General features: G+C 48.9%; 10 protein-coding genes across 10 annotated transcripts; 8 read left to right on the top strand and 2 right to left on the bottom strand.

Annotated features, from left to right (window-relative positions):
• Positions 1-396: 396 nt before the first annotated feature.
• Aspvir_004639 (co-chaperone SGT1) lies at positions 397-1911 on the top strand (the record flags this gene model as incomplete). The annotated part of the gene is made up of 2 exons (XM_043267863.1): positions 397-1248; positions 1327-1911. 2 exons carry the CDS (start codon positions 397-399, stop codon positions 1909-1911), a joined length of 1437 nt encoding a protein of 478 aa, XP_043123798.1.
• A 336-nt stretch (positions 1912-2247) lies between these two features.
• Positions 2248-3483, bottom strand: Aspvir_004638 (PQ-loop repeat-containing protein; the record flags this gene model as incomplete). The annotated part of the gene is made up of 2 exons (XM_043267862.1): positions 2248-3334; positions 3428-3483. 2 exons carry the CDS (start codon positions 3481-3483, stop codon positions 2248-2250), a joined length of 1143 nt encoding a protein of 380 aa, XP_043123797.1.
• A 541-nt stretch (positions 3484-4024) lies between these two features.
• Positions 4025-5170, top strand: Aspvir_004637 (putative SIR2 family histone deacetylase; the record flags this gene model as incomplete). Its single annotated transcript, XM_043267861.1, has 1 exon — positions 4025-5170. One exon carries the CDS (start codon positions 4025-4027, stop codon positions 5168-5170), a length of 1146 nt encoding a protein of 381 aa, XP_043123796.1.
• Positions 5171-5724: 554 nt separating this feature from the next.
• On the top strand, positions 5725-6866 carry Aspvir_004636 (cyclin-dependent serine/threonine-protein kinase phoA; the record flags this gene model as incomplete). Its single annotated transcript, XM_043267860.1, has 3 exons — positions 5725-5769; positions 5845-5868; positions 5949-6866. The coding sequence occupies 3 exons, from the start codon at positions 5725-5727 to the stop codon at positions 6864-6866; spliced, it is 987 nt and encodes a 328-aa protein (XP_043123795.1).
• A 2102-nt stretch (positions 6867-8968) lies between these two features.
• Positions 8969-10423, top strand: Aspvir_004635 (putative cAMP receptor-like protein; the record flags this gene model as incomplete). Its single annotated transcript, XM_043267859.1, has 4 exons — positions 8969-9225; positions 9302-9503; positions 9575-10078; positions 10145-10423. 4 exons carry the CDS (start codon positions 8969-8971, stop codon positions 10421-10423), a joined length of 1242 nt encoding a protein of 413 aa, XP_043123794.1.
• Positions 10424-10610: 187 nt separating this feature from the next.
• Aspvir_004634 (PMF1/NNF1 family protein) lies at positions 10611-11448 on the top strand (the record flags this gene model as incomplete). The annotated part of the gene is made up of 2 exons (XM_043267858.1): positions 10611-11080; positions 11154-11448. 2 exons carry the CDS (start codon positions 10611-10613, stop codon positions 11446-11448), a joined length of 765 nt encoding a protein of 254 aa, XP_043123793.1.
• Positions 11449-11529: 81 nt separating this feature from the next.
• On the bottom strand, positions 11530-13265 carry Aspvir_004633 (uncharacterized protein; the record flags this gene model as incomplete). The annotated part of the gene is made up of 4 exons (XM_043267857.1): positions 11530-12793; positions 12893-13034; positions 13120-13150; positions 13206-13265. 4 exons carry the CDS (start codon positions 13263-13265, stop codon positions 11530-11532), a joined length of 1497 nt encoding a protein of 498 aa, XP_043123792.1.
• A 1953-nt stretch (positions 13266-15218) lies between these two features.
• Positions 15219-15663, top strand: Aspvir_004632 (uncharacterized protein; the record flags this gene model as incomplete). The annotated part of the gene is made up of 2 exons (XM_043267856.1): positions 15219-15269; positions 15340-15663. 2 exons carry the CDS (start codon positions 15219-15221, stop codon positions 15661-15663), a joined length of 375 nt encoding a protein of 124 aa, XP_043123791.1.
• Positions 15664-16978: 1315 nt separating this feature from the next.
• Positions 16979-18733, top strand: Aspvir_004631 (NTF2 and RRM domain protein; the record flags this gene model as incomplete). The annotated part of the gene is made up of 3 exons (XM_043267855.1): positions 16979-17296; positions 17366-18361; positions 18434-18733. The coding sequence occupies 3 exons, from the start codon at positions 16979-16981 to the stop codon at positions 18731-18733; spliced, it is 1614 nt and encodes a 537-aa protein (XP_043123790.1).
• Positions 18734-20422: 1689 nt separating this feature from the next.
• Positions 20423-22606, top strand: hsp90 (chaperone Hsp90; the record flags this gene model as incomplete). Its single annotated transcript, XM_043267854.1, has 2 exons — positions 20423-20683; positions 20756-22606. The coding sequence occupies 2 exons, from the start codon at positions 20423-20425 to the stop codon at positions 22604-22606; spliced, it is 2112 nt and encodes a 703-aa protein (XP_043123789.1).
• Positions 22607-22860: the final 254 nt, after the last annotated feature.

Raw genomic sequence — 22860 nt, 5'->3', positions numbered from 1 at the left:
TGACATACTGTCTAATGAATCAGCAACGATTGCTGTATGTATTAAAGTGGAATGCTAAGCCTAATAATAATACCTTATACCAAGCGGATTTGTATGGATGAGTAGTTGCCTGATCGGGCTAACGCCATCACGTGTGCTCCCCGCAGTCTCCAAAGAAAGTCATAGAATCAACAAGCTACCGAGAAAGAGCTATAGATAAGCTATGCTCTTGTCGTTTTTTCAAAAGCGAGCTTCCTTATACGAGAATATTTCCATATAGTCAGTTTCTGGCCACCAACCCGAGGCGACCTCAAGTGTCTAATCAGAAATAACATTGGGGGAACATAGCCGTCTTCTCAATCAAGCTAAGTGCGGAGATCTTCAAGGCGAGAATAATCGCCTTAGACGAACAGCAGAATGAACGCGGCGGCAGAGGGCGACAAGGCCCTAGCCAACTCTGACTGTCCCACTGCCATCCGGTACTTCACCCAAGCCTTGACGGAGCTTCCCCGCGCCCCAGCCTACTATATCAAGAGGTCGACTGCCTTTTCACGGCTCAAGCCGGCAGACGGAGGTCCCAACTTGCACGCTGCGCTTCAAGATGCAGAAATTGCGCTTACTCTTGCTCGAGAACGAGCGAAACGCGAGCTTATATTGTCTGCGCAAATGAGACGCGGCATCGTCCTGTATCAGCTTGAGCGATACGGCGACGCAGCTTTCGTGTTCAGCACCATTCAGGACAAGATTGGCACAACTACAGAAGGTCAAGATAGATCAGAGAAAGTGAAGGATGCGATGGCTGGTGGTGGTGCTGCACGTTCCTCCACCAAGAAAGGCTATGAGCAGGAGCTTCCCATTTGGACATTGAAAGTTAAGGGAAAGCTAAGCAAGCTGGCCGAGGGCGACGAGAAAGCAAGGGTCACCATCGAAGAGTTTCCCAAGGGTGTGTCCATTCCATCTGAAAAGGACCTCAAGAGGCAACTCGATGCTCTCAAGGCTGGTAAAGTCGAGGAGGGAAGTACTCAGGCACAGACCACCTCGGCGGACGGCAAGGCTACAGAATCTACAAAAACAAGCACTCCCACAACAGAGAGCCTGTTCACAACAAGCAAGGCTCCACCCGCGATGTCCACCACTTCACCATCCACTGCTCCCTCAACAGAAAAGGTTCGGCATGAGTGGTATCAGTCTCATGACTCGGTTGTCGTGACCCTTTATATTAAGGGGTTGCCTAAGGACAGCGTGGACATCGAGCTTAAGGACGAATCGGTATGTGGAATTAAAGTGACCTTTTTTCTCACCCAAATTTCATGCTATTGATCAGGAGCTGATTGTTAAGTGTTACAGGCTGCCATTCAATTCCCGCTCCCGTCTGGCGCGGACTACGCTTTTACTCTGGATCCTCTGTTCGCACCGATTGATCCATCTGCATCAAAGGTTTCCGTGATGTCAACCAAGATTGAACTTCTCCTACGCAAAAAGACAGCGGGCCAGAAATGGGGCGCATTGGAAGCGTCGTCGTCAGGCGCCAAACTTTCTGATCGACAGGCCATTGTAGGAGTAGCCCCCGCAGCGGAAAGCGGACCTTACTACCCAACCTCATCTCGCCGCGGCGCTAAAGATTGGGATAAAGTCGCATCAACCCTGACGGCGAAGAAGTCGAAAGGCAAGGATAAGGATCGGAACGCCGAAAAAGATGCAAAAGTTGGTGAGGACAGTGGCGATGAATCCGACGGTGCGGATTCCATCGACTCTGACTACGGCACTGGCGATCCAGTGGACGCTTTCTTTAAGAAACTGTATGCCAATGCGGACCCGGACACCCGTCGGGCCATGGTGAAGAGTTACGTGGAGAGCCAGGGCACGTCTTTGAGCACCAACTGGAAAGAAGTGAGCCAAGGCAAAGTGGAAGCACGGCCACCCAGTGACTAAGGCGATCATGCTCACAGCTAGGATTAATTCACCTAATCCAGTTTCCAGTAGACCGTCTGGGAGGGAAAAGCGTTGACAGCATTACGATTGGGTACGCATTGCATCTAGCGGGTGTTCTTCTTCGGGTGTCGTCCTTTCTATCCAAATTCACCGCGTGGCTATAATATGACCAAGAGATACCTTTCTAACGAATCTTATGACAACCTTCTCTTCTTTCTCAGCTATATATACATTTTGCGAGCAGAGTATCATAATCAGTGAACCAAGCAGCGGAAGCCCTAGGAAGAATTCCACACTAAGCGCCTTTTTTGGATCCGTCTCCGACTTGTATCGGTATCAGTCTCCGTTTTCTTTGTACAAGAAAAATTGAATGAAAATACACATGTCAAGCAAGAGAGTCCCAAAGCTCCCTATCAACCACGACAGATTAACAAGCACATATCGGCCGTAGAGCGCAGCGGCTTCTCCGGGGCGACAGTGGTGGGACTGGCGAGTGTGTCGCTTGCAGACCGGGGAATAAGCCAGGATAGACAGTACGTAGGTCAGGTTGCCGATACATGCGAAGAGAAAAAATAGCAGTGAAACCCCTTCCGTAGATTTGCGCCGGTAGTTGAGAAGAATCTGGGGCAGGCGTGAGCCAAGATACAGGGCGGCGCATAGATAGCCAAACACCTGACCTAGGGTGTCGAAAGTAAGAGAGGATGAATCGCCGTCATCTCCAGGAGATTCTGATTCATCGTTCTTGGAAGAGCTAGGGCTGACATACCAGCCCAGCGCTCCTGCAGCGCAGACAAGTGCAATGGCAGCGACGTTGAGAAGGACAGTCTGAAGAGTGGAAATGCGTCGAGCAGACAAAGATTTCTTCGAAGTCGGTTCGATGAAGGGTGTTACAGGTGACAGATGTGTCGCGTCGATGTTCGGATGGATAATTTCTCGAAAGGATGTTGCAGAGTGTCGCCGATGGCCCGAATGCGATGGTAACGGCGGCATTTGTGTAGTTGTGGCTGCTGAGCCCGCCTGACCGGACTGATAGTGAGGCTCTTGGGCTTGGACCTGATGCGAGTGGCCGTTAGACTTGGGAGGAAGTAGAGAGGTACGCTCGGTTGCCTTTCTACTCGGCGAGGGCTCATCTTCAGTGATGATCTCTGCGGGAGAAGTGGGACTAGACAGTTCATCCCGCAGCGTGAATCCCCGGTAGTAGAAGCATTGGCCCAAAAGAACAATGTCTGCGAGGGTGTAGTAGACGGCGAGGATGATCATTGTAGGCAGCACGCCCTGAAGGACGGCACCAAGAATGTTGAAAACATCCCCTGCTAGCCAGACCACGAGAAAGAGTAGAGAAAGACCATCAGCAGAGCCACGACGGAAATTCTCAATGATTTGCGGTGAGAAAACCACGACCCAGCAGGCAATGGAAATTGACCTATATGCGCCAGTCAGTAATCACTGTAAGGATACCTCCCGCGCCAATTCTCCCGTCTTGGTACAATGGAAAGCGAAGAGCTTAGAATCATACCCGCAAATACCACTCAGAGCATCTAGATCTAGATTGCCAGCCTGGGAGGGAAACATGTCCAAAGAGGACGAAGCCGACGAATTGGACCAGAATCCAATTCACTCAGACGACTCAAGAACTGCTTATAAAAGACAAGGAAATGCTATCAGCACTCCAAATTCGAATAATATTTGGGAATGAAGGCGTGACGTTCGAAGACTCTGCTCTGGATCAGTCACGTGCTAATATCCGGGGAAATTCAGACCCATACTATGTTCTTTTAGACCAGATGTCGGACTTCACTCGTGTAGAAGGCTTGCTTTCCAATAATATATTTATAAATTCATCTTCGCCTCCGTCTAGAAACCTCAAGCTCTCTTATTTTTCTGCCAATTTGCAAGCAAAAGGCTTGACACCAGCTCGCACACTGGTTAACATCGCATCATGTGACATCAAGATTAGTCATTATGCAGCGATTAACTAGTTAACTCGTTACATCATATCCACGGGTCTACCAGTCCCCATGGAAGTAAACCTTCCCGTGCTTCATTGAGCCATTTGGATAGCACAACAGGTCAATCATCTGCGTAGCTTCCCTCAGCCAACAATGCGTCTTCAATGACGAAACCCTCGATCCGTATACCGTTGACTGGTCCGCTGCCTCCACCGATTATTGTACCGCCATCTGCCAGCACACTTTCAGGAGCGATCAATGCCATCTTATCATTTTTCACAGCTCCTCCATCCCCGTACCTTCGCGGAGTGGATGTTGGCCGACATTCGCAGGCCGTTCTTTTGACTGGTGCTGGGATTTCGGTAGCGTCTGGACTATCCGACTATCGAGGAGAAAACGGCACCTACGTCACGAACAAATCCTACAGACCTATATATTTTCACGAATTTGTTTCACGGCACGAGTCTCGCAAAAGATACTGGGCTCGAAGCTTTGTTGGGTGGCCCGGATTGTTGAAAGCTCAGCCCAACTCGACGCACCGGGCTATCCGGGACCTCGGCGCCAAGGGCTTCATCAGTTCCGTTGTGACGCAGAACGTTGACTCCTTCCACTCAATTGCACATCCCGAGCTACCGACGGTTGAGCTTCATGGCCACTTGAGGTCTGTTGTCTGCATTAGCTGTCGAAACCAATTCTCACGCGCTGAGTTTCAGGAGTCACTCGAGAGGCTCAACCCCGCCTGGGCGGAGTTTCTTGCACGGATGGTCGACGCAGGAGCGCTCGACACCAACAATCCAGAAGAACAGAGACAGAAGGGGTTTAAGCTAAATCCAGACGGTGACGTGGACCTGGCTGAGGCTCCATACTCCACGTTTAGGTACCCATCTTGTCCTACCTGTTTGGAGAACCCTCCCAGACTGAAGGACGGCACACAGGCCAGGGTAGAAGTGGAAAAGGATGGGGCATGGCTCCCTTCATCTACAGCTGGCATTCTGAAACCTGCGGTTGTCATGTTTGGTGAAAATATTGACCCTGGAGTGAAATCAGCTGCTGAAGAGGCCATCGATGATGCAGGAAGGCTACTGATTCTAGGAAGCAGTCTTGCTACGTTTTCAGCTTGGCGATTAGTTGAGAGAGCCCACAGGAGAGGGATGGCTATTGCCATAATCAATCTGGGAGGCGTCAGGAATGAATCGGTCCTATTTGGGACGAGTAGCCATGTCTCATCCTCACATGTCCGTTGCAGCTTTCCGTCCGAGGCGATTCTTCCCCCTGTAGTGTCGCTGCTTCCCAAGTTCAATTACGGATGAACGTATAGAGCCGAGAACTGTATGGCATGTATACTGGATATATTCAGAACACGTTCATATATGCATAGAATTAGAGATAATTAACACTTAGGGCCATCTATGTACCTGAGAAACAGTTTCTTGTTAAAAAGCACAACGGAATCAGAACTATCTAGAACACCTTCGAATGTCACAAATAAATATGTTTACTTAAAATAGTGAAAATCTCTCAGATTCGATTACATAGATGGAAGATTGGTCAGTTACAGGCGCTGGAGACCTTATTGATAGAGCCGCCCAGGTGGATAAGCAACCGCCCGCGATTTGCCATCCCAAGATAGGCCGCGCGGGGCTGGTTCAAACAAGTTGCGATCAGATCACCTCCGAGCATGGACTATCGGACCCCATCCAGAACCGCAAGGGATTCTCGTTCAGAGTACAACAACCCTTCTTCTTTCTCTGAAATTTTATCTACCCTTGTGTCTCCCAAATCCTTTCTTTTCAGTAACCAACGCCCAAAAGCCTCGACCCAACAGCCGCCCGTCACAAACAGAGGTACCATCTCTTCTCAGACGATGGATAAGGCGCAGCAACCCAGCTCTTTCCAGCAGCTGGAAAAGGTGTGTGAGAATGCTTCTATGACCGCATGAAATATTGTAAAGGGTGGCCAGTACTAACTTGTGCTTCGTCTCTAGCTGGGTGAAGGTACATATGCTACCGTACGTTCGATCCCCCTTCCGTTTCCCCGCCTGCGCATCTCATTCAATTCTCCCGGCGATATTGATCTCAATCTTTGCAGGTTTTTAAAGGACGCAACCGCCAGACCGGCGAGCTAGTGGCGTTGAAGGAGATTCACCTTGATTCGGAGGAAGGAACACCATCGACAGCCATTCGAGAGATCTCGTTGATGAAGGAACTGAAGCATGAGAGTATTGTTTCACTTTATGATGTGATTCATACGGAGAATAAGCTCATGCTTGTGTTCGAGTATATGGACAAGGACCTGAAGAAGTACATGGATACACGAGGCGACCGAGGTCAGCTGGATCACGCCACGATCAAGTCATTCATGCACCAGCTCCTCAAGGGCATCGCCTTTTGTCATGAGAATCGGGTTCTCCATCGAGACCTCAAGCCTCAGAATCTCCTCATTAATAAGAAGGGTCAGCTCAAGTTGGGCGACTTCGGCCTGGCCCGTGCTTTCGGCATCCCTGTTAACACCTTCTCCAACGAAGTGGTGACACTGTGGTATCGTGCTCCGGACGTGCTGCTGGGCAGCAGAACGTATAACACAAGCATTGATATCTGGTCCGCTGGATGTATCATGGCAGAATTGTACACTGGCCGTCCTCTGTTCCCTGGGACGACCAATGAGGACCAACTGCAGAAGATCTTCCGTCTGATGGGCACACCTTCGGAGCGTTCGTGGCCCGGTATCTCTCAGCTACCGGAGTACAAGCCGAATTTCCACGTATATGCAACACAAGATCTGGGACTTATTCTGCCTCAGATTGACCCCCTCGGGCTCGATCTGCTGAATCGGATGCTTCAATTACGGCCGGAGATGCGCATTAGTGCAGCGGACGCACTGCAGCATCCTTGGTTCCATGACCTACCTCAATTACAGGCTCAATTGCAGCAGCAGCAACAGCAACAGCAACAGCAACAAATGGCTGGAGGTTACGGAGGGATGGTCCCACCACAGCAGGCATACTAAATGTGTCAGGGAAACTCCCGATCAAATCGTCTCCTCTTACCTCTTTTTACTCCTGCTGAATTCATATTTCCAAAGTGGGCACAATAAGATGATGGTTATAGGTTCAAAATGCGGGAGCGTGGCGTTATACCCGAAGAAGGAGTGCTAATATTGGCGGCTTTTGACGTTTTTGATATGCATGTTTGGCTTTTGCAAGAGACAAAGGTAGCCGACTTGTAGGGCATTGTGAGTAGCGTTATGTGTTCTATTTAAAGCTTTACCATCTATCTTTCAAGTACTGTACTAAGTGGTATCCGTGACTAAGGCTCACCCTCACCGCGGAGCGGTGAGGGTGACCCACAGCGTAATCGTCAACCACAGCGTAATCGTCATGTACCTTTTATATGGTATCACCATATAAAAGGTACATACTCCCTAAGTCTAATATCCAGACTATTTACTAGGGGCGACTATATTTTAGATAGTAATATTAAAACTTTTAGAGGAAACATCTTATAATTAAAAGTCTTTTAGGAGTTTTACTATAAAAAAATTAGAGATATAAGAATGTATAAAATTTCCCTTGGAAAACTCTTTCTTAGGGAAAGGGATAAAGATAAATTATTTTATCTTACCACTATAATTTTCCTTTCTAATAATAAAGATAGTAATAAAAGATAGACATTTATATATCTAATTAATGATCTACTTTAAAAACTAAATGTGTGTACATACCTAGATTAAAAAATCTATATGTACCATTTATATGGTAATACCATATAAAAGGTACATGACGATTACGGTGTGGGTGTGCTGCTAAGACACGGGGGATATCGTTGAAGCGCAAGTAAACAGATACGCTTATTTTTGCTCCAAGTTGTGATCTGATACCTAGACGCTGCAAGGCGCAAGGTGAAGAAAGAGACCGCTATGACCAGACAGTTAGGTGGTTTTTGATAGCTTCGAAGTTTCGCCAACCCCTTGCATGATTCAGAGAATCCGGTTATTCTATCCACAGTCAAATATAAAACTGGATCAGTCAGACATCATTGTCCACAAGTTCAGCTGGGTGGGCCATAATTAGGTAGAATAGAAAGGTGTGGCGTCGGCTCGATTCACCTTAACATAAAGCATTGACTGATCCACAACAGAGGTAGATACTATGGAGTATGTATTAGGCACTGATCATCAATTCTCACCTTTGTTCTAAGATGATGAATGAATGTGTGCAGCCTTCTTCCTCCATCTTCGCTGAAAGAAGCTTGTGAGGCTTGACGTGCATAAGACCGGGGTGGATTTCCTTTTTCCTTTGTCTTTCGCTCTGCGTCCCCTTTCTATTCCCATGGAAGCAGTCTTTATTCATAGCTACTTACCCCTGATGATTGACGGTCAATTTCTTGTGTTGACTCTTTGAATGACTTTTTAGGTTTGCCAGAGTTTGAATGATGAATCATCCAGTTCGTATTTCCTGCCCATTAAAATAAACTACTAGATCTAATACGAGAGGGTTTACAGAGAACTGACTCGGGGATCAACACCCCCCGCAAATTTCTGGTGCGCCACCAGACCACATGGAAGAAGAATGAGGAAAGCAGCATAAGCTTAGCAACCGAATCTCTGACTTGGGACTGGTCGACTCAAGAAAATCTAGAAGACCGAATCGTTTCATGCTTTGTTCCGGCTGCGTTGACGACAGGCAGTCCTTCTGCTATTATTGGTAGCCCTCGAAATTCATTATTAGGTATCGAACATGGTTTGTCTTCCGACAACAGCATGTGAGCAGGCTAACAACCCTGCCGAGCAATGGCTATATTATCCACGATGGCCGAGTCCTGTATCCTGAAGGGACCTGTCTAATATTGATTCGATAAACTCTAAACAGAGTCTTGATATCACAGACAGTTACGGACTACCTTAGGTTTCCTAACGAGTCGATTCGCCTTCAGCGCCTGAGTGTGCCACAGACTCTGGTGAGACCTTGGATCGTACCTATTACTGTACTCTCTTCCATCTTCTCTTCCTTTACTGCCCCTCTCATCCCCTTTACCTATTTTCCATTCCTTGCATAAGTCTGACGAAGATCCTTGGATAGTGGCCGGCCTGATCAGCATGTTATTGGCGTCATGTCGCTCACACAGCGAGAATTGTTCGCCATATCGACGACAGAACGCATATGCTCTGCGATCTCTCTCGCTGGAACAAGTATCATAGTCATCTCTTTCCTTGCATCGGGCTCCTTTCGCAAGCCGATCAATCGTCTTGTATTTTATGCGTCATGGGGAAATATCATGGCAAATGTAGCCACGATGATCTCTCAGTCGGGCATCGCCTACGGGACAAGCAGCTGCCTTTGTCAGTTCCAGGCGTTTCTGATTCAATGGTCAGTAGCTCGGCCAGATTCCCGGTGTCTGGTGCTCATAGCTCATATACTGATGGTTGATGTTCGCATGTCGCAGGTTCATGCCCGCTGATGCGTTGTGGACTCTGGCCATGGCATGCAATGTCTACTTGACCTTCTTCCACAAATATAACTCAGAACAGCTGCGACAGCTAGAGTGGAAATACGTGCTATTCTGCTATGGCCTCCCCTTCATCCCGGCATTCGTTTATTTCTTCATAGAAACCGAGGCTCGAGGAAAGGTTTACGGCTCAGCCATAGTAAGTGCAATGTTGTCGTAGGGGAATCAGTGCTGTGCAGAGTCACTCTCTAACTCGTTGTCGCTTAACAGCTCTGGTGCTGGGTCTCGCTCCCCTGGGATTTTCTTCGCATTGCAGTCTTCTATGGTCCAGTCTGGTTCGTCATTTTCTTGACATTTGCCATCTACCTGCGTGCTGGCAAAGTGATTTTCGAAAAACGACGGCAACTCGAGGAGGCTGGGTGTTCGGATTCTTGCGGCAAAATTGACAGTCCTATGGAGCCCGCTTTTTCCAAAAAGACAGAGATACATGTCACCAGCGAGATCACACATTCTGGAAGTGAATCCAATCGATTGACACTCACGAGTGCCAGCCATATCCCGCATCGATACCTCAGCCCATACTCGCCCTACTCTGTAACCATTGAAGGTGGCAGCGCCTCTGGCAACGACGAAAATGTGCCAATGCGGACTTTGCGAAGCAGCCAGCATGACCCATACGCTCAGCGTCGCGCGACGGCGAGAGACGTGAACTCGGCCGCTTGGGCCTATACCAAATATGCGATGCTTTTCTTCATCGCACTGCTTGTCACATGGGTCAGTTCAGCATCATCAACAATGGTGTGAGTAATCAGTTTTGACTAATGTTGATACTTGGAATAGGTACCCTCCACGATGAACAGATTGTACGCGTTGATCTATCCGCACAACTTCAACTTCGGCATGAACTATACGTCCAGTTTTGTCCTTCCGCTGCAAGGGTTCTGGAATAGTATCATCTACGTATCGATCTCGTGGCCTGCTTTCAAAGAGGCTTTTGCGAACATCAAATCGCGACATTCAGTACATAGGGGTCCTTCCCAACACATCAGCACTGGACATGGGGCTGTCGGAAGTCTGCATTCGCATGGGAACGACAGCACTCGAGCATTGACGGGTTAATCTGTTTTGAAATAGTAATGAGTCCCGGGATAGTTTCTGTAGTTTGATATTGTCTTTTTTTTTTAATGCCTGAAAATCAATGTCTGGTCCGTCTGCGAACAGATAAAAATCTGTCGGAGGGGGACGACGCGTGGATATCTACATAAAATGTCACGTGCTTATCACGTACCCCTTCCTCGTAGATTCAATGTCCCACACCCCACATTCAACATCGCCAGACAGACCAACCTGTCTGCAAGATCACAACAAGAAGAATCGCCTTGAAGCGAAAATGGCAGAAGATACTCAATCTACCAATGCCAATCAGCCACGACAAGCAGCTTCGCCCTCCCCGCCTCCTCCGGCTCCTGTCCCTCTCACACCAGGCCCACGCGCGTCGCGTCTACAGCAAGTCTTCGGCCAGGCCCTCGCACGAACGTTGCGCGCAAATTCATACGCAAATTTTTCAGGGTGCTTTCCGACACCTGCGAAACATGTCCCTGCTAGTCTGGAGTCGGTATGGAGACAGCTGAACGCGAAGCTCGAGGAGAGCGCGAAGGCGGAGTTTGACGATATCATACATGAACGTGACGCAGTGAGGCATCTGAATGAGCTCGATCGGCTGGTCGGGGAGGCAAGGCATAGGAGGGACAATGGTCAAGGCGACAGTCGTGTAGCGTATGTCTCTTGATGCTGATTCATGGGTTGTTCTTGGGCTACTGGTCTGCTAACCGCTTGATACTGGATATAGTCCGCATACCTTAACTCCGGACGAACTATATCGCGCGCATCTGACTCCTTACCTGCAAGAAGCCCAATCATCTCTGAACGCGAGAATTCAGGCAACCGAAGCTCAGAACGCAGAGCTAGCCCAGCATATACAAGGCCAACGAGCGGAGATCGAAAGGCTACTGTCGAGTCTCGAGTCTATTGTTGCTGACGTAGAAGGTGCTGCGGCTGCAGCCTCGCATTTCAGCAAGGAGAATGACCTTCGCCAGGAGGCATTCAAGATGGACGAAGAAGTCAAGGCCAGGCCAGAGATATGAACAGGCGTCCGGGTGACTGTACACCTTGTACAAGCGACAAAAGTTTACTTCTGTGTTTCATGAATGGGTTCGTGTGATTGGTTACGATAACAAAGCCTCCATATCCACGGGAGCCAACAGACCGTCCTCCACCACGTCCTGAGCAACACCTGTCAGCTCTTTAGGGGCGGCCGCCTTGAGCTGTTCCAGTTTATCCTTCTGGCCTCCCAGAGCGGCTGCGATCGCCTCTTTGCATGTCCCATCTCTTGTTTCCTCCATAGCTCCGTCTCTTCTTGCCAGTGCTGCAGCGCCTCGATAATACGTTTGAGCGTTTTGCAGTAGTGTCGAGGTGTTTTGTTCCGCCAGGGCGTACTGCCATGGTGCCAATCCGAGCCTCCACCTATGCATCTCTACGTCTCCCCTGGCCAAATGAATTTTCGGCAGGTTGTTTGCGTCAGGGAGTTTCGAAGCTTTGGTCAATGCGTCCAGTGCAGTTGATAGCGATTGCCATCTCAAGTCCAATGATTTCGCAAAAGCCTCGGCGTCATGGGAAGGCGGGAGGTCAGTGAGTGCAGTGTTGAAAGAGGTAAGCGCATCAGCTTTACTGCAAAGACCGTCGGGATCGGTAGAGACGTCCAAATCAGGTCCAAAGGCACGCATGATTTCTCTGTGATATGTCTCCACCTCGATCCTTCCGCTGCGATAAACCAGCTCGTTCAAGGCGCATATAAACTTGGCTCGAGCCAACGACGCCTCATATTGTCTTTCTGACCCCTCGAGATACACTGGAATCTTCTGCAGGAGATCAGAAGAGTACTCTTCAACCCAAGCAAGTCCCACTCCAGGATTAAACGTGAGCAGGTTGCTGAGTGTAGTGAGGGTATCCAGTTGCGCCACGGCCGTATCAACGAGAGTATTTTTGGTCACCGGCTCAATAACTGCCGCCCATTGCTCTTGCGGTTCTGAAGGATCTGGTTCGCTTGCAACATCCATAGTCTCATGAGCCTGCTTCATTTCCTCCTCAGGTGGGCCCATATACCCAGATTCCATCTGCTTCAATTGCTCTTGCATTTCGGTGTATCGCATCTCTTGCAGCACGAGACATCGTTGGAAAAGTTCTATGGCCTCTTGAAGAAGTTTGATTGCTCCCGAGAGCTGTTCGTCGGATGGGTGTTTTGTGTCGGTAGCTGCTTCCGCAAGACTCGTGAGCACTTGCGCGGTGTTGAAGAGTGCATCTGCGTTGTCTTGTTCCAGGTTGAGGGCCTCTCTATGCGATCGTAACGCTATCTGCAAGGCATCCAGCAATGGAGCTGGTAATTGGGCAGCTAATTTAGGGTGCTGGGTGATTTCATATTGGAGACGTGCTCTAAGAGCTGTCAGTACAGAACATATGTTCTCCCGTTGGGCATATTGATGGAAGGGCCGTGTAGCTGCTCAGCGGAAGGATTGTTCCTTTCGGACATACTTATTATAGGCCAGGTCGAACGCCTGGGGATGTTTTTGCAAGCCTTCATCATAAATTGCGATTGCCCGCATGAAAAAGCGCAAAGATTTGGCAGCATCGCCAGCACGCCACTTCTCCCCGCCCTCTTCCTGTTCGACTCCGGCTAGACAAGATCAGACGAATTAGGGTTACATTCGACAGTATGAATGGACTAGACTGTACTCGGCGGACGGCACGAGATTACCTACCCGCTAGAAATTCATCAGCAGTCTCTGGCGCCTGTTGGATATCAGCAGTTGCATGGTTGTGGTCATATGGTTATGAATATAACTACCCGCTGGGTTTTTTTCTTCTTTGATTTAGATTCCTTCAAAAAAGCCTTGGGTTTCGGCATTCCGGTGGATCATGCAAAGACGATATAAGTAACTTTCGACAATGAATGCGCCGCTTTTCGTTGGTAAATAACCACGCGTGATTGATTTATTAGCGAGTTTTTTCCTGAGCTCGGTTGCTGGATCAGACGTGCATGACGTTTGTCTATGTTTTTTTCCCCATTTGCACGGAGGGGTCAAGGTTCACGGGTACTGCTGTTATTATGATGGACCGCCTTTAATACCGCTTGGGTTACAGGCAATTTGACACAAAATAATAATGTCTCAAGGATTATAACCAGACACTGGTTTCTTGCTTGGAACTTTTTCAATTTCAGTTCAAGAGGTGCTCTACCATCGTTGCATATCCCTCCACGGTGTCTCACTGAGCTGGATACGTCAATAGTGGTCTTTTGAATAGCAGCATAGTGAATAGCCAGGCCGCATTATGACACTGAAGACAGCCAAATTGCAATGCAGGGTTACTGAAATCATACACTTCTATCAATTTTGCGTCATTATTGACTATGACAAGTACAGACCATATGGAATAGACTATATTTACATGTGGATATCCCATCCACTGCCTTAAGAGCGATATCCGGAGGTGGAAAGAAGTAACATAGAGATAGATGACTTTCACCATGATATCATGGCTGTTGTCTAGAGTCTATATATAATAATAGATTCAACCTCTTAAGCATACTTGCCCATTAAATCCTGGTGCGACATCACGGATAAAAAAAAAACACACTACAACGGATCATCTCGCGTGGCTGTCAGGACTATCAATTGGATGTGGCACGTGGAGAAGAACCTTGGAGTAAAGTACCTAATTAACGAATGGCCTCACTCTGGGTAATTCTTATGCCGTCACCATTACAACGATGGCTAAAGCACGATCATCAAACCTCTTCTTTGCCATGATCAGAGCCATTTCACAGAGTTTGATGATTTTCCAGGCAAAACAACCTTCTTCAGATAGGATGAGATTCAACTAGAGATGCGAGGCTTTGAAACAGGTGATCGCGTTTTGCGCTCAATAGTAGAAAAAGGAGCGCAAAAAATCAGATAAAAATCCGTTTGGAATTTGTAGCCTGCAGCGTATGGGCTGATTTCTATTGTATGGCGCAGAATTCAGTCTTCCATCAGGGATGCGCCTTGACCTCATGCTTGATGTGATGCCTCCATTTTCAAAGCGCCTCGATTTTTGAGTTTCTTTTTGAGAAGTTTTTTGCAGCGCATTGATCTGCATCTGACTTCTGGATAATCATATGCAGAAAGCTAATGCCGACCTGGGTAGATAATTTACACCTTCAGAAGTGCCTTAGTGCTGTAGTTTGACCTCTTGACTGACCTTCTCTCTGCGGCCCCCTTTGACCCACCCAGCACATCCACTTTACTCATCCCCGGCTCTCCTGAGTTCTGACTTCTGAGTCCTTTTGGCCTGCATGTCCTACGGAGTAGCTTTCTCATCACCATTTCTCTGCTCCCCTGGGTTAATATAATAATAATAACCAGCCAGAGTATCTCATCCGCATACAAACTCCCCGAGATCATCGTCATCCCACAATAACCCACTCTATCAAGGTCTCCGCCTCATTCAGATCTGTTGTCACTGAGCAGCGCGCAGGATACCTGACTGCTTAGATTATTATTAGGTATGGGGTCCTTACCACTACTTTCTTGTTCATTCAATTAAACCCTCCGTACCGGGGTTTCGTCGTCCCTTTATGACTTTGTGCTATCAATAATGATAATCAGTTATATATTTTTCCTACTTCTCTCTCTCTCTCTCTCTCTTATCCCGACAAGTCATATCTATTTCGTCTGTTCCAGTCTACATTGACTAACTTGTGCGGCATTCAAAGAAAATAGCGCGATCCTGCTAAGTCTTTCTCTTTTCGACCGAGAAGTGCCCTACTCCCTCAATCAATCAACCCGCAATTCAAACCACCAAAAACTACACCATCAGGATGACCAGACAAACCTCATTGGACTCGGAGCGACCTATCATGGCCAAATCTGTAAGTTCATTTACATTTTTCGATTTCTGCGTGTTGTATTACCTCGTGACAATCGTCTAACCCGGCGCAGAATCGTACGTCCAAGAGATTTTCGACCGTGAGCGGTAGCCCATCACTTGCACCATCGGAACAAACTATCGGAAGCCTACCTAGTGGTGATCCCAGACTGGCTGAGTTCAACCACCTGCGCGATGGGCTCGAGCGTCTAGAGAACAAACCCCTTCTGAAGCAACGTTTCGTCCCTACACCAGAGAAAAGCGACAACCTTAGCAAGCTGGCCCTTGGTGCAAAGGTTGAACGCGCGCTGGGGCGAAGAATGACTGGTCAAGATGCCGTCATGCGGAAGCCCATTCTGGATGAGAAGGTCGGTGCTTCGGAGACCACAGCAGCTTGAGCTCTTCACCCGAAAGCCCAAGCTTTCCCTTTCCATTTTTTCCCCCTCAGATCGTTTGTGTCCGAAGCTTGCTGTCGATATGCCTGCGCTGTACGCTTGGATCGTCTGTCACTTTTTCCATAACGGAATCTGTAAACGAAATCTGTAAACGAGTGTGATACCTATTCTCTACTATCATGTCCATCATACCCCCTTCTTTTCCGAGTCAGTTGTTTGATGCGTTCTCTTGTGTTTGCGACTCTTGATTCATTGTTAAGATTTCTGCTGATTCGTCGTCTTCTGCTTTTTTCTCCTAACTTTTTCTCTTCTCTGCTTGTATATCCATGTCATGGTTGATGAGCGCCTACCTATCTTTGAGACCGTCAATAGAACATATCGGAATGGCACTGTAATTATTCTCGTCCGCTTTGTTTGTTCTTCAATGGACCTTCCGCTGTGCACACAACACTGAATTGCCATTGAGTGAATGAGCTCATATATAAGATAAGATTATAAGCGCCTATATAGCCTAAAGCGTCTGTGAGGCTCATTCGGTACTATCATGTCTCTCTGAGGCTGATGGAAGCGGAGCGCACATTTGGAAGGCGGTGAAGTAAGAACTGAAACAGACTGGGGCACTTTTCCTTTGGCTTTGAAGAAGGCGAATTTGCACCCCAACTAAGCTGGACAAGACAAGCAAAAAAGCAACTTCTTCCATCCCGGGGCATCATCATCCTCACCATCCACCCACAACTCATTCTTATTTAGCTTCACTCCGCAAGAATTTCTTTAAATTCCTTTCTTCTCGAAACCTCCCCCAGCAGACTCCTGGTTCTCTTCTACGTTTTTCCCTCCATTGAGCTTTCAACCTATTTACCCTTCGAAATTCTTTATCGCTTTTCCCAATTGAACGTCTAATCGCCAACTTGATTGGAAATCGCACAGATTCTTCTCCGTTCAGCTTCATTTTGACCACCACGTACGACCACCTACAGAATCCGTCGCAGTACTCTTTTTCCTTCTTCTTTGACTTGCATCTGAGCTACTGCATTTATTTTCTTTGCGTCTAGCATTGTGGGTATCCATCACAATCCCTGACCTTTTGCCAAATTCCTATCCACGAAACACATTATTATTTAGTCTGCTTGTTGCTAACCTTCAATTCCATAATTAACAGACGAGCCACGAAGAGGAAAAGTTATCTCATTCTAGATTCCTTCCTCTTTCTTCACTTATTGTCGCCTTCGTCGCATAGAAGCTTTCTGCCATTGTCCATATACTTTTGGCCTCCCAAGACCTTTTCTTCAACTCGTCTCCCACTGCAGAATCTTACACAATGTCCGACACGACCCAGCCTCCTATGAACGGCAACTACCCCGCGCAACATGCGTATCCTGACTCCTACAACCACGCCCATACTGCTGTGACCAGTGTGTCCAACTTTCAGCCAGCGCAGTCATCTACCCCCACCAATGCCCCTCCTAACGACCAGAAGAATGGAATATCCAAGGATGAGGTTGGGTGGTACTTCGTTGAGCAGTACTATACCAACATGAGCCGTAGCCCAGAGAAGCTGCACCTCTTCTACTCCCGGCGGTCGCAGCTCGTCTTTGGTACTGAGGCAGAGTCGGTTCCTGTCGCAGTCGGCCAGAAGGTGAGTTCGATGCGCCTCGGATTAGTTGTGCCCTAAGAACATCGCTAACTTGACCGCCCATTCGCTCAGGCAATCAACGAGAAATTCAAGCAGCTTGACTTTCAGGACTGTAAAGTTCGTGTCTTGAACGTTGATTCCCAGGCATCATTTGACAACATCTTGATTTCTGTCATTGGTGAAATTTCCAACAAATCCGAACCGTCCCGGAAGTTTGTGCAGACTTTCGTGCTCGCCGAGCAGCCCAACGGCTACTATGTTCTCAATGATATCTTCCGGTACTTGGTCGATGAGGAGGAGGAGATTGTAAACGAGGAGGCCGCTTCGGCTGAAGCCCCCGCCGCTCCCGCGGCCCCAGCTGAGGAGCAAGTCGTGGAAGCTGCTGAGGAACCTGCCGCTGCTGAGGCTGCACCTGAAGTGACCGAACCCCAGGTTACTAACGAAGCTGCTGTCGCTCAGGTGGACGAGAAACTTGAGCAGGCCCAGGAGAACGGCGAACCGGCACAGATCAACGGAGCTACTGCGGAAGAGCCGGAGGCTCCGCAAGAAGCTCCTGCCCCGGTCGAGCCTGAAGCTGCGGCGCCGGAAAGGCCCGCAACTCCCCAGCATACTCCAGCTGAGCCTGTGAAGAAGGAGGCTCTTGTGCCGGAAAAGGAGACCGCTGCCCCAGCAAAGGCTGTTCCCAAGACCTGGGCCACCATTGTATCCAAATCTGGGGCTTCAGCTCCTGTTGTCCCTGCTATTCCCGTTGCCCCGCCTAAGTCTACTCATGCTCCTGCCGCGTCTCAGCCTTCCCCTGCCCCTGCCCCGTCTCAGCCTGCTCCTACTGCTGCTTCTGCTCCTGCAGCTGCCGCCGCTGAAAGCACCACCGAGCAACCGACTTCTACTGATGGTGCTGGCTGGCAGACTGCTGGTCACGATCATAAGAAAACCCAATCTCGTACCGCCGAAGAGCAGAACGTCCTTGCGTACATCAAGAATGTCAATGAGAAGGTCGATGCCAGCTTGCTCAAGCAAACTCTCTCTCGTTTCGGAAAGCTCAAGTACTTTGATGTGAGCCGCCAGAAGGTATGTGGACCATTGAACTTTCAACAATTTAAAGCGGACTCCAACTGACCTGGATGTTCTCTTTTCGCAAAGAACTGCGCCTTCGTTGAGTTTGCGGAGCCTGCCGGTTACGCAGCTGCCGTTGCTGCAAACCCTCACCAAATCGGATCCGAACAAATATTTGTTGAAGAACGTCGTCCCCGCGGTAACGCTTATGGCGGCAATGCTAACTACGGTGCTGGCCGTGGTGGCGCAGGTCGTGGCCGCGGTGACCGGGCTGGCAACCAGGGCCGTGGTGGCTTCCAGCGCGACGGACGTGGTGGCGGCTTTGCTCCCCGTGGCCGTGGAGGAAACGTGAACGGCAAGCCCCGCAACCAGCCTCAGGCTGCTTAAAGGGGTCTGTTGAAGATTCTCTTTTTACGTTCGACGATTCTTAACCCTTTCTCCTGGTCCAAAGCAGCATATCAGGTTGAGGTGCTACGATGATTCCAGGGCATGTATTACTCACATCTACTCATAATGACATCCATGTGTTATGTGGCCCCCCTCTATTACACTGCATATTAGCGGTTGGAAAAGTTCTTATGTCATTTCCTCACTGGGAACTCCCTTTTCCCCCGTTTCTTTGGTCATTTGATATATGACTTCTATTTCCTATCATTGTACTCTCATGACCTATTTTACCTCTTCTCTTTGCCTTTTCTAGCATAGCGAGATCGAAGGCCAACTCTGTTCTGATTGTTCACTATTTATTTATCCTTTTACTGGTCCGAGTGTCCTTTTTTTTCCCAGATGCGTGTTTTGTTGATCACATCTTCTCGAGTTGATGAATTGTAAATGGATGATTTATGGCTGTCTCCATCGTTTGATACGGTTATCCTTTCATTGGGGCTGCAATAGGTGGCGAGCCGGTTCACCAGTGAGGAATGGCCTTGGACCAGAGAATCTACATAGCTTACAAGTCGAGAGCAGGCCGGGTGTGCTCTCGCTACAAGCAGCACTGGGCGGGTGTGTAATAATAATAATGGATATTTCACCATTGTTGAGCCGATGCCTAAGGTACAGACCTGACCAGATTCAAGACGATCACTCATTTTAGATGATGATCTTCTTCTTTGTGGTCCATGCTGGACATATCAAATAGCTCTACAGAAAGAGTGCTTCAGAGTAACCCACAGGTTGATCTGACAGGTCAGGTGAAAATGCAACTTGGCCGGGTAAACCTCCAGATAAGGCCAAGCAACAGAGAATATCTGTGAAAGTTCTTCAGGCGGCAAGCTCTGTTATCCAAGGGACACAGTGGCCATGATAGCCCTATTATTATTGTTATTAAGAACTTGGTATGTAGAATAGAGGACAAGCTGGTTGAGGCCCTGGAGAAGCGGTATACAAATGCAGCCTTGTGATTGGTTCCGCGAGCATCTAGACAGTGGAGCGGAACGTTCTAGATTACTAAGGTAGCCTGAGGCAGTCAGGCAAGTCAGAAATAGAATTGCTGAGATATGGTCAGCGGACGGGGAAATGCGAAGACGATATCAAGAGAAAGCCAAGATTGAGCTGAAAGGAGGAACCGGATGAAGCTTCTAGATCCCCAGATACAATCCAGCAGCCTGATAGATAGACTAGGGGGCTCGTCAGAAGGCGCTGGAACCTTGATGGAAGCTCGACCAGTGGAACAGCGGAGAGCATGGAAGTTGCTGGATTGCCGTAGAAACACCGCATCGAAATTTTGTCTCCCTCAGCCCAGAGAACATTAAGTCGGCCCGCTCCCCTTCTCTCAGTCATATCTTGTTCTCATCTTCAAAAGTCTCACTCTCAGACCTATTTCCTCTCTCCCCTTTGACTCCTTCGCTTCATCTCTCTGCGAACGTTTGCTTACCTCTCTACCTACCGCTCTTTCCCGAATCCACCTATCTACCTTTATGTAAGTCTTCGTCGGTTGTCCCTCTGCCTCATTTGGGACAGTTTCTTGCCCCCAACCTGCCTCAGATAAATAGAAGTTGAGATTCTCGGGCGGCCTAGCTAACACACAGTCAAACATCAGAATCTATATTTCTCATATCTCGCTCTCCCTCCGCCATCATGTCTTCCGAAACCTTTGAATTCCAGGCTGAGATCTCTCAGCTTCTCTCGCTGATCATCAACACTGTCTACTCCAACAAGGAGATTTTCCTGCGAGAACTTATCTCGAACGCCTCCGATGCTCTTGACAAGATTCGCTACCAGTCCTTGTCGGATCCTACTAAGCTCGACTCGGGCAAGGACCTCCGCATCGACATCATCCCCGACAAGGAGAACAAGACCCTCACCATTCGTGATACTGGTATTGGTATGACCAAGGCTGTAAGTTCGCTCCGGCAGTCTCAACTGCAGATTGGTGGTTGAAGTAATCAGATTGACTGACTTTGCTTGTAGGATTTGATCAACAACCTCGGTACCATTGCCCGTTCTGGCACCAAGCAGTTCATGGAGGCTCTCTCCGCCGGTGCTGATATCTCCATGATTGGTCAGTTCGGTGTTGGTTTCTACTCTGCTTATCTTGTTGCCGACCGCGTCACCGTTGTCTCCAAGAACAATGATGATGAGCAGTACATCTGGGAGTCTGCCGCTGGTGGCACCTTCACTCTCACCCAGGATACCGAGGGCGAGCAGCTCGGCCGTGGTACCAAGATCATTCTGCACTTGAAGGATGAGCAGACCGACTACTTGAACGAGAGCCGTATCAAGGAGGTTGTTCGCAAGCACTCCGAGTTCATCTCCTACCCTATCTACCTCCACGTCCTAAAGGAGACTGAGAAGGAGGTCCCTGACGAGGAGGCTGAGGAGACCAAGGAGGAAGAGGGTGAAGAAAAGAAGGCCAAGATCGAGGAAGTCGACGAGGAGGAGGAGAAGAAGGAGAAGAAGACCAAGACTATCAAGGAGAGCAAGATCGAGGAGGAGGAGCTCAACAAGACCAAGCCCATCTGGACTCGCAACCCTGCCGACATCACCCAGGAGGAGTATGCCGCCTTCTACAAGTCCCTCTCCAACGACTGGGAGGATCATCTCGCTGTCAAGCACTTCTCGGTCGAGGGTCAGCTTGAATTCCGTGCTATCCTCTACGTTCCCAAGCGTGCTCCTTTCGACCTCTTCGAGACTAAGAAGACCAAGAACAACATCAAGCTCTACGTCCGTCGTGTCTTCATCACTGATGACGCCACCGACCTCATCCCTGAGTGGCTGGGCTTCATCAAGGGTGTTGTCGACTCTGAGGATCTGCCTCTCAACCTGTCTCGTGAGACTCTCCAGCAGAACAAGATCATGAAGGTCATCAAGAAGAACATTGTCAAGAAGACTCTTGAACTCTTCAACGAGATCGCCGAGGATCGTGAGCAGTTCGACAAGTTCTACTCTGCTTTTAGCAAGAACATCAAGCTCGGTATCCACGAAGATGCTCAGAACCGCCAGACTCTTGCCAAGCTGCTCCGCTACCAGTCCACTAAGTCTGGTGACGAGGCCACCTCCCTCGCCGACTACGTCACCCGCATGCCTGAGCACCAGAAGCAGATCTACTACATCACTGGCGAGTCTATCAAGGCTGTTGCCAAGTCTCCCTTCCTTGACAGCCTCAAGCAGAAGAACTTTGAGGTCCTGTTCCTCGTTGACCCCATCGATGAGTACGCCTTCACTCAGCTGAAGGAGTTCGATGGCAAGAAGCTGGTCGACATCACCAAGGACTTCGAGCTCGAGGAGACCGAGGAAGAGAAGGCTGAGCGCGAGAAGGAGGAGAAGGAGTACGAGAACCTGGCTAAGAGCCTCAAGAACATCCTTGGCGACAAGGTTGAGAAGGTCGTCGTGTCCCACAAGCTCGTCGGCTCTCCTTGCGCTATCCGCACTGGCCAGTTCGGTTGGTCCGCCAACATGGAGCGTATCATGAAGGCTCAGGCTCTGCGTGACACCTCCATGAGCTCTTACATGTCCTCCAAGAAGACTTTCGAGATCTCTCCCAAGTCCTCCATCATCAAGGAGCTGAAGAAGAAGGTTGAGGCCGACGGTGAGAACGACCGCACTGTCAAGTCCATCACCCAGCTGCTCTTTGAGACCTCCCTGCTTGTTTCCGGCTTCACCATCGAGGAGCCTGCCAGCTTCGCCGAGCGTATTCACAAGCTCGTGTCTCTTGGCCTGAACATTGATGAGGAGGCCGAGACCGCCGAGGAGAAAGCCCCCGAGGAGGCTGCTCCTGCCGAGGCCACCACTGGCGAGAGCGCCATGGAGGAGGTTGACTAGACGGTTACTCTCTACTGTAATATTTTACGACCCTTTTCAAACCTGTTCCAGCGGTATTTGCATCAGGACTAATCACTGAACGATATTGCTTTCTTCGGTTGATGGGAACGGCAGGAGATGGTATATCCTGGATGATGATGTGATTCACAACGAATGGCGTTCTTGAGCGTTTTTCTTTTTACTCAAGTTACTTCGGCTTTGAATTTTGTTCTTAATGTTTCTTCTTGTGAAGATCATAAGAGCGTTTTCAGTCA

Source organism: Aspergillus viridinutans (assembly GCF_018404265.1).
Source record: "Aspergillus viridinutans IFM 47045 DNA, scaffold_2, whole genome shotgun sequence".
In the NCBI taxonomy this organism is placed as follows: Eukaryota; Fungi; Ascomycota; class Eurotiomycetes; order Eurotiales; family Aspergillaceae; genus Aspergillus; species Aspergillus viridinutans.
This window is presented reverse-complemented; position numbering and strand designations above follow the sequence as displayed.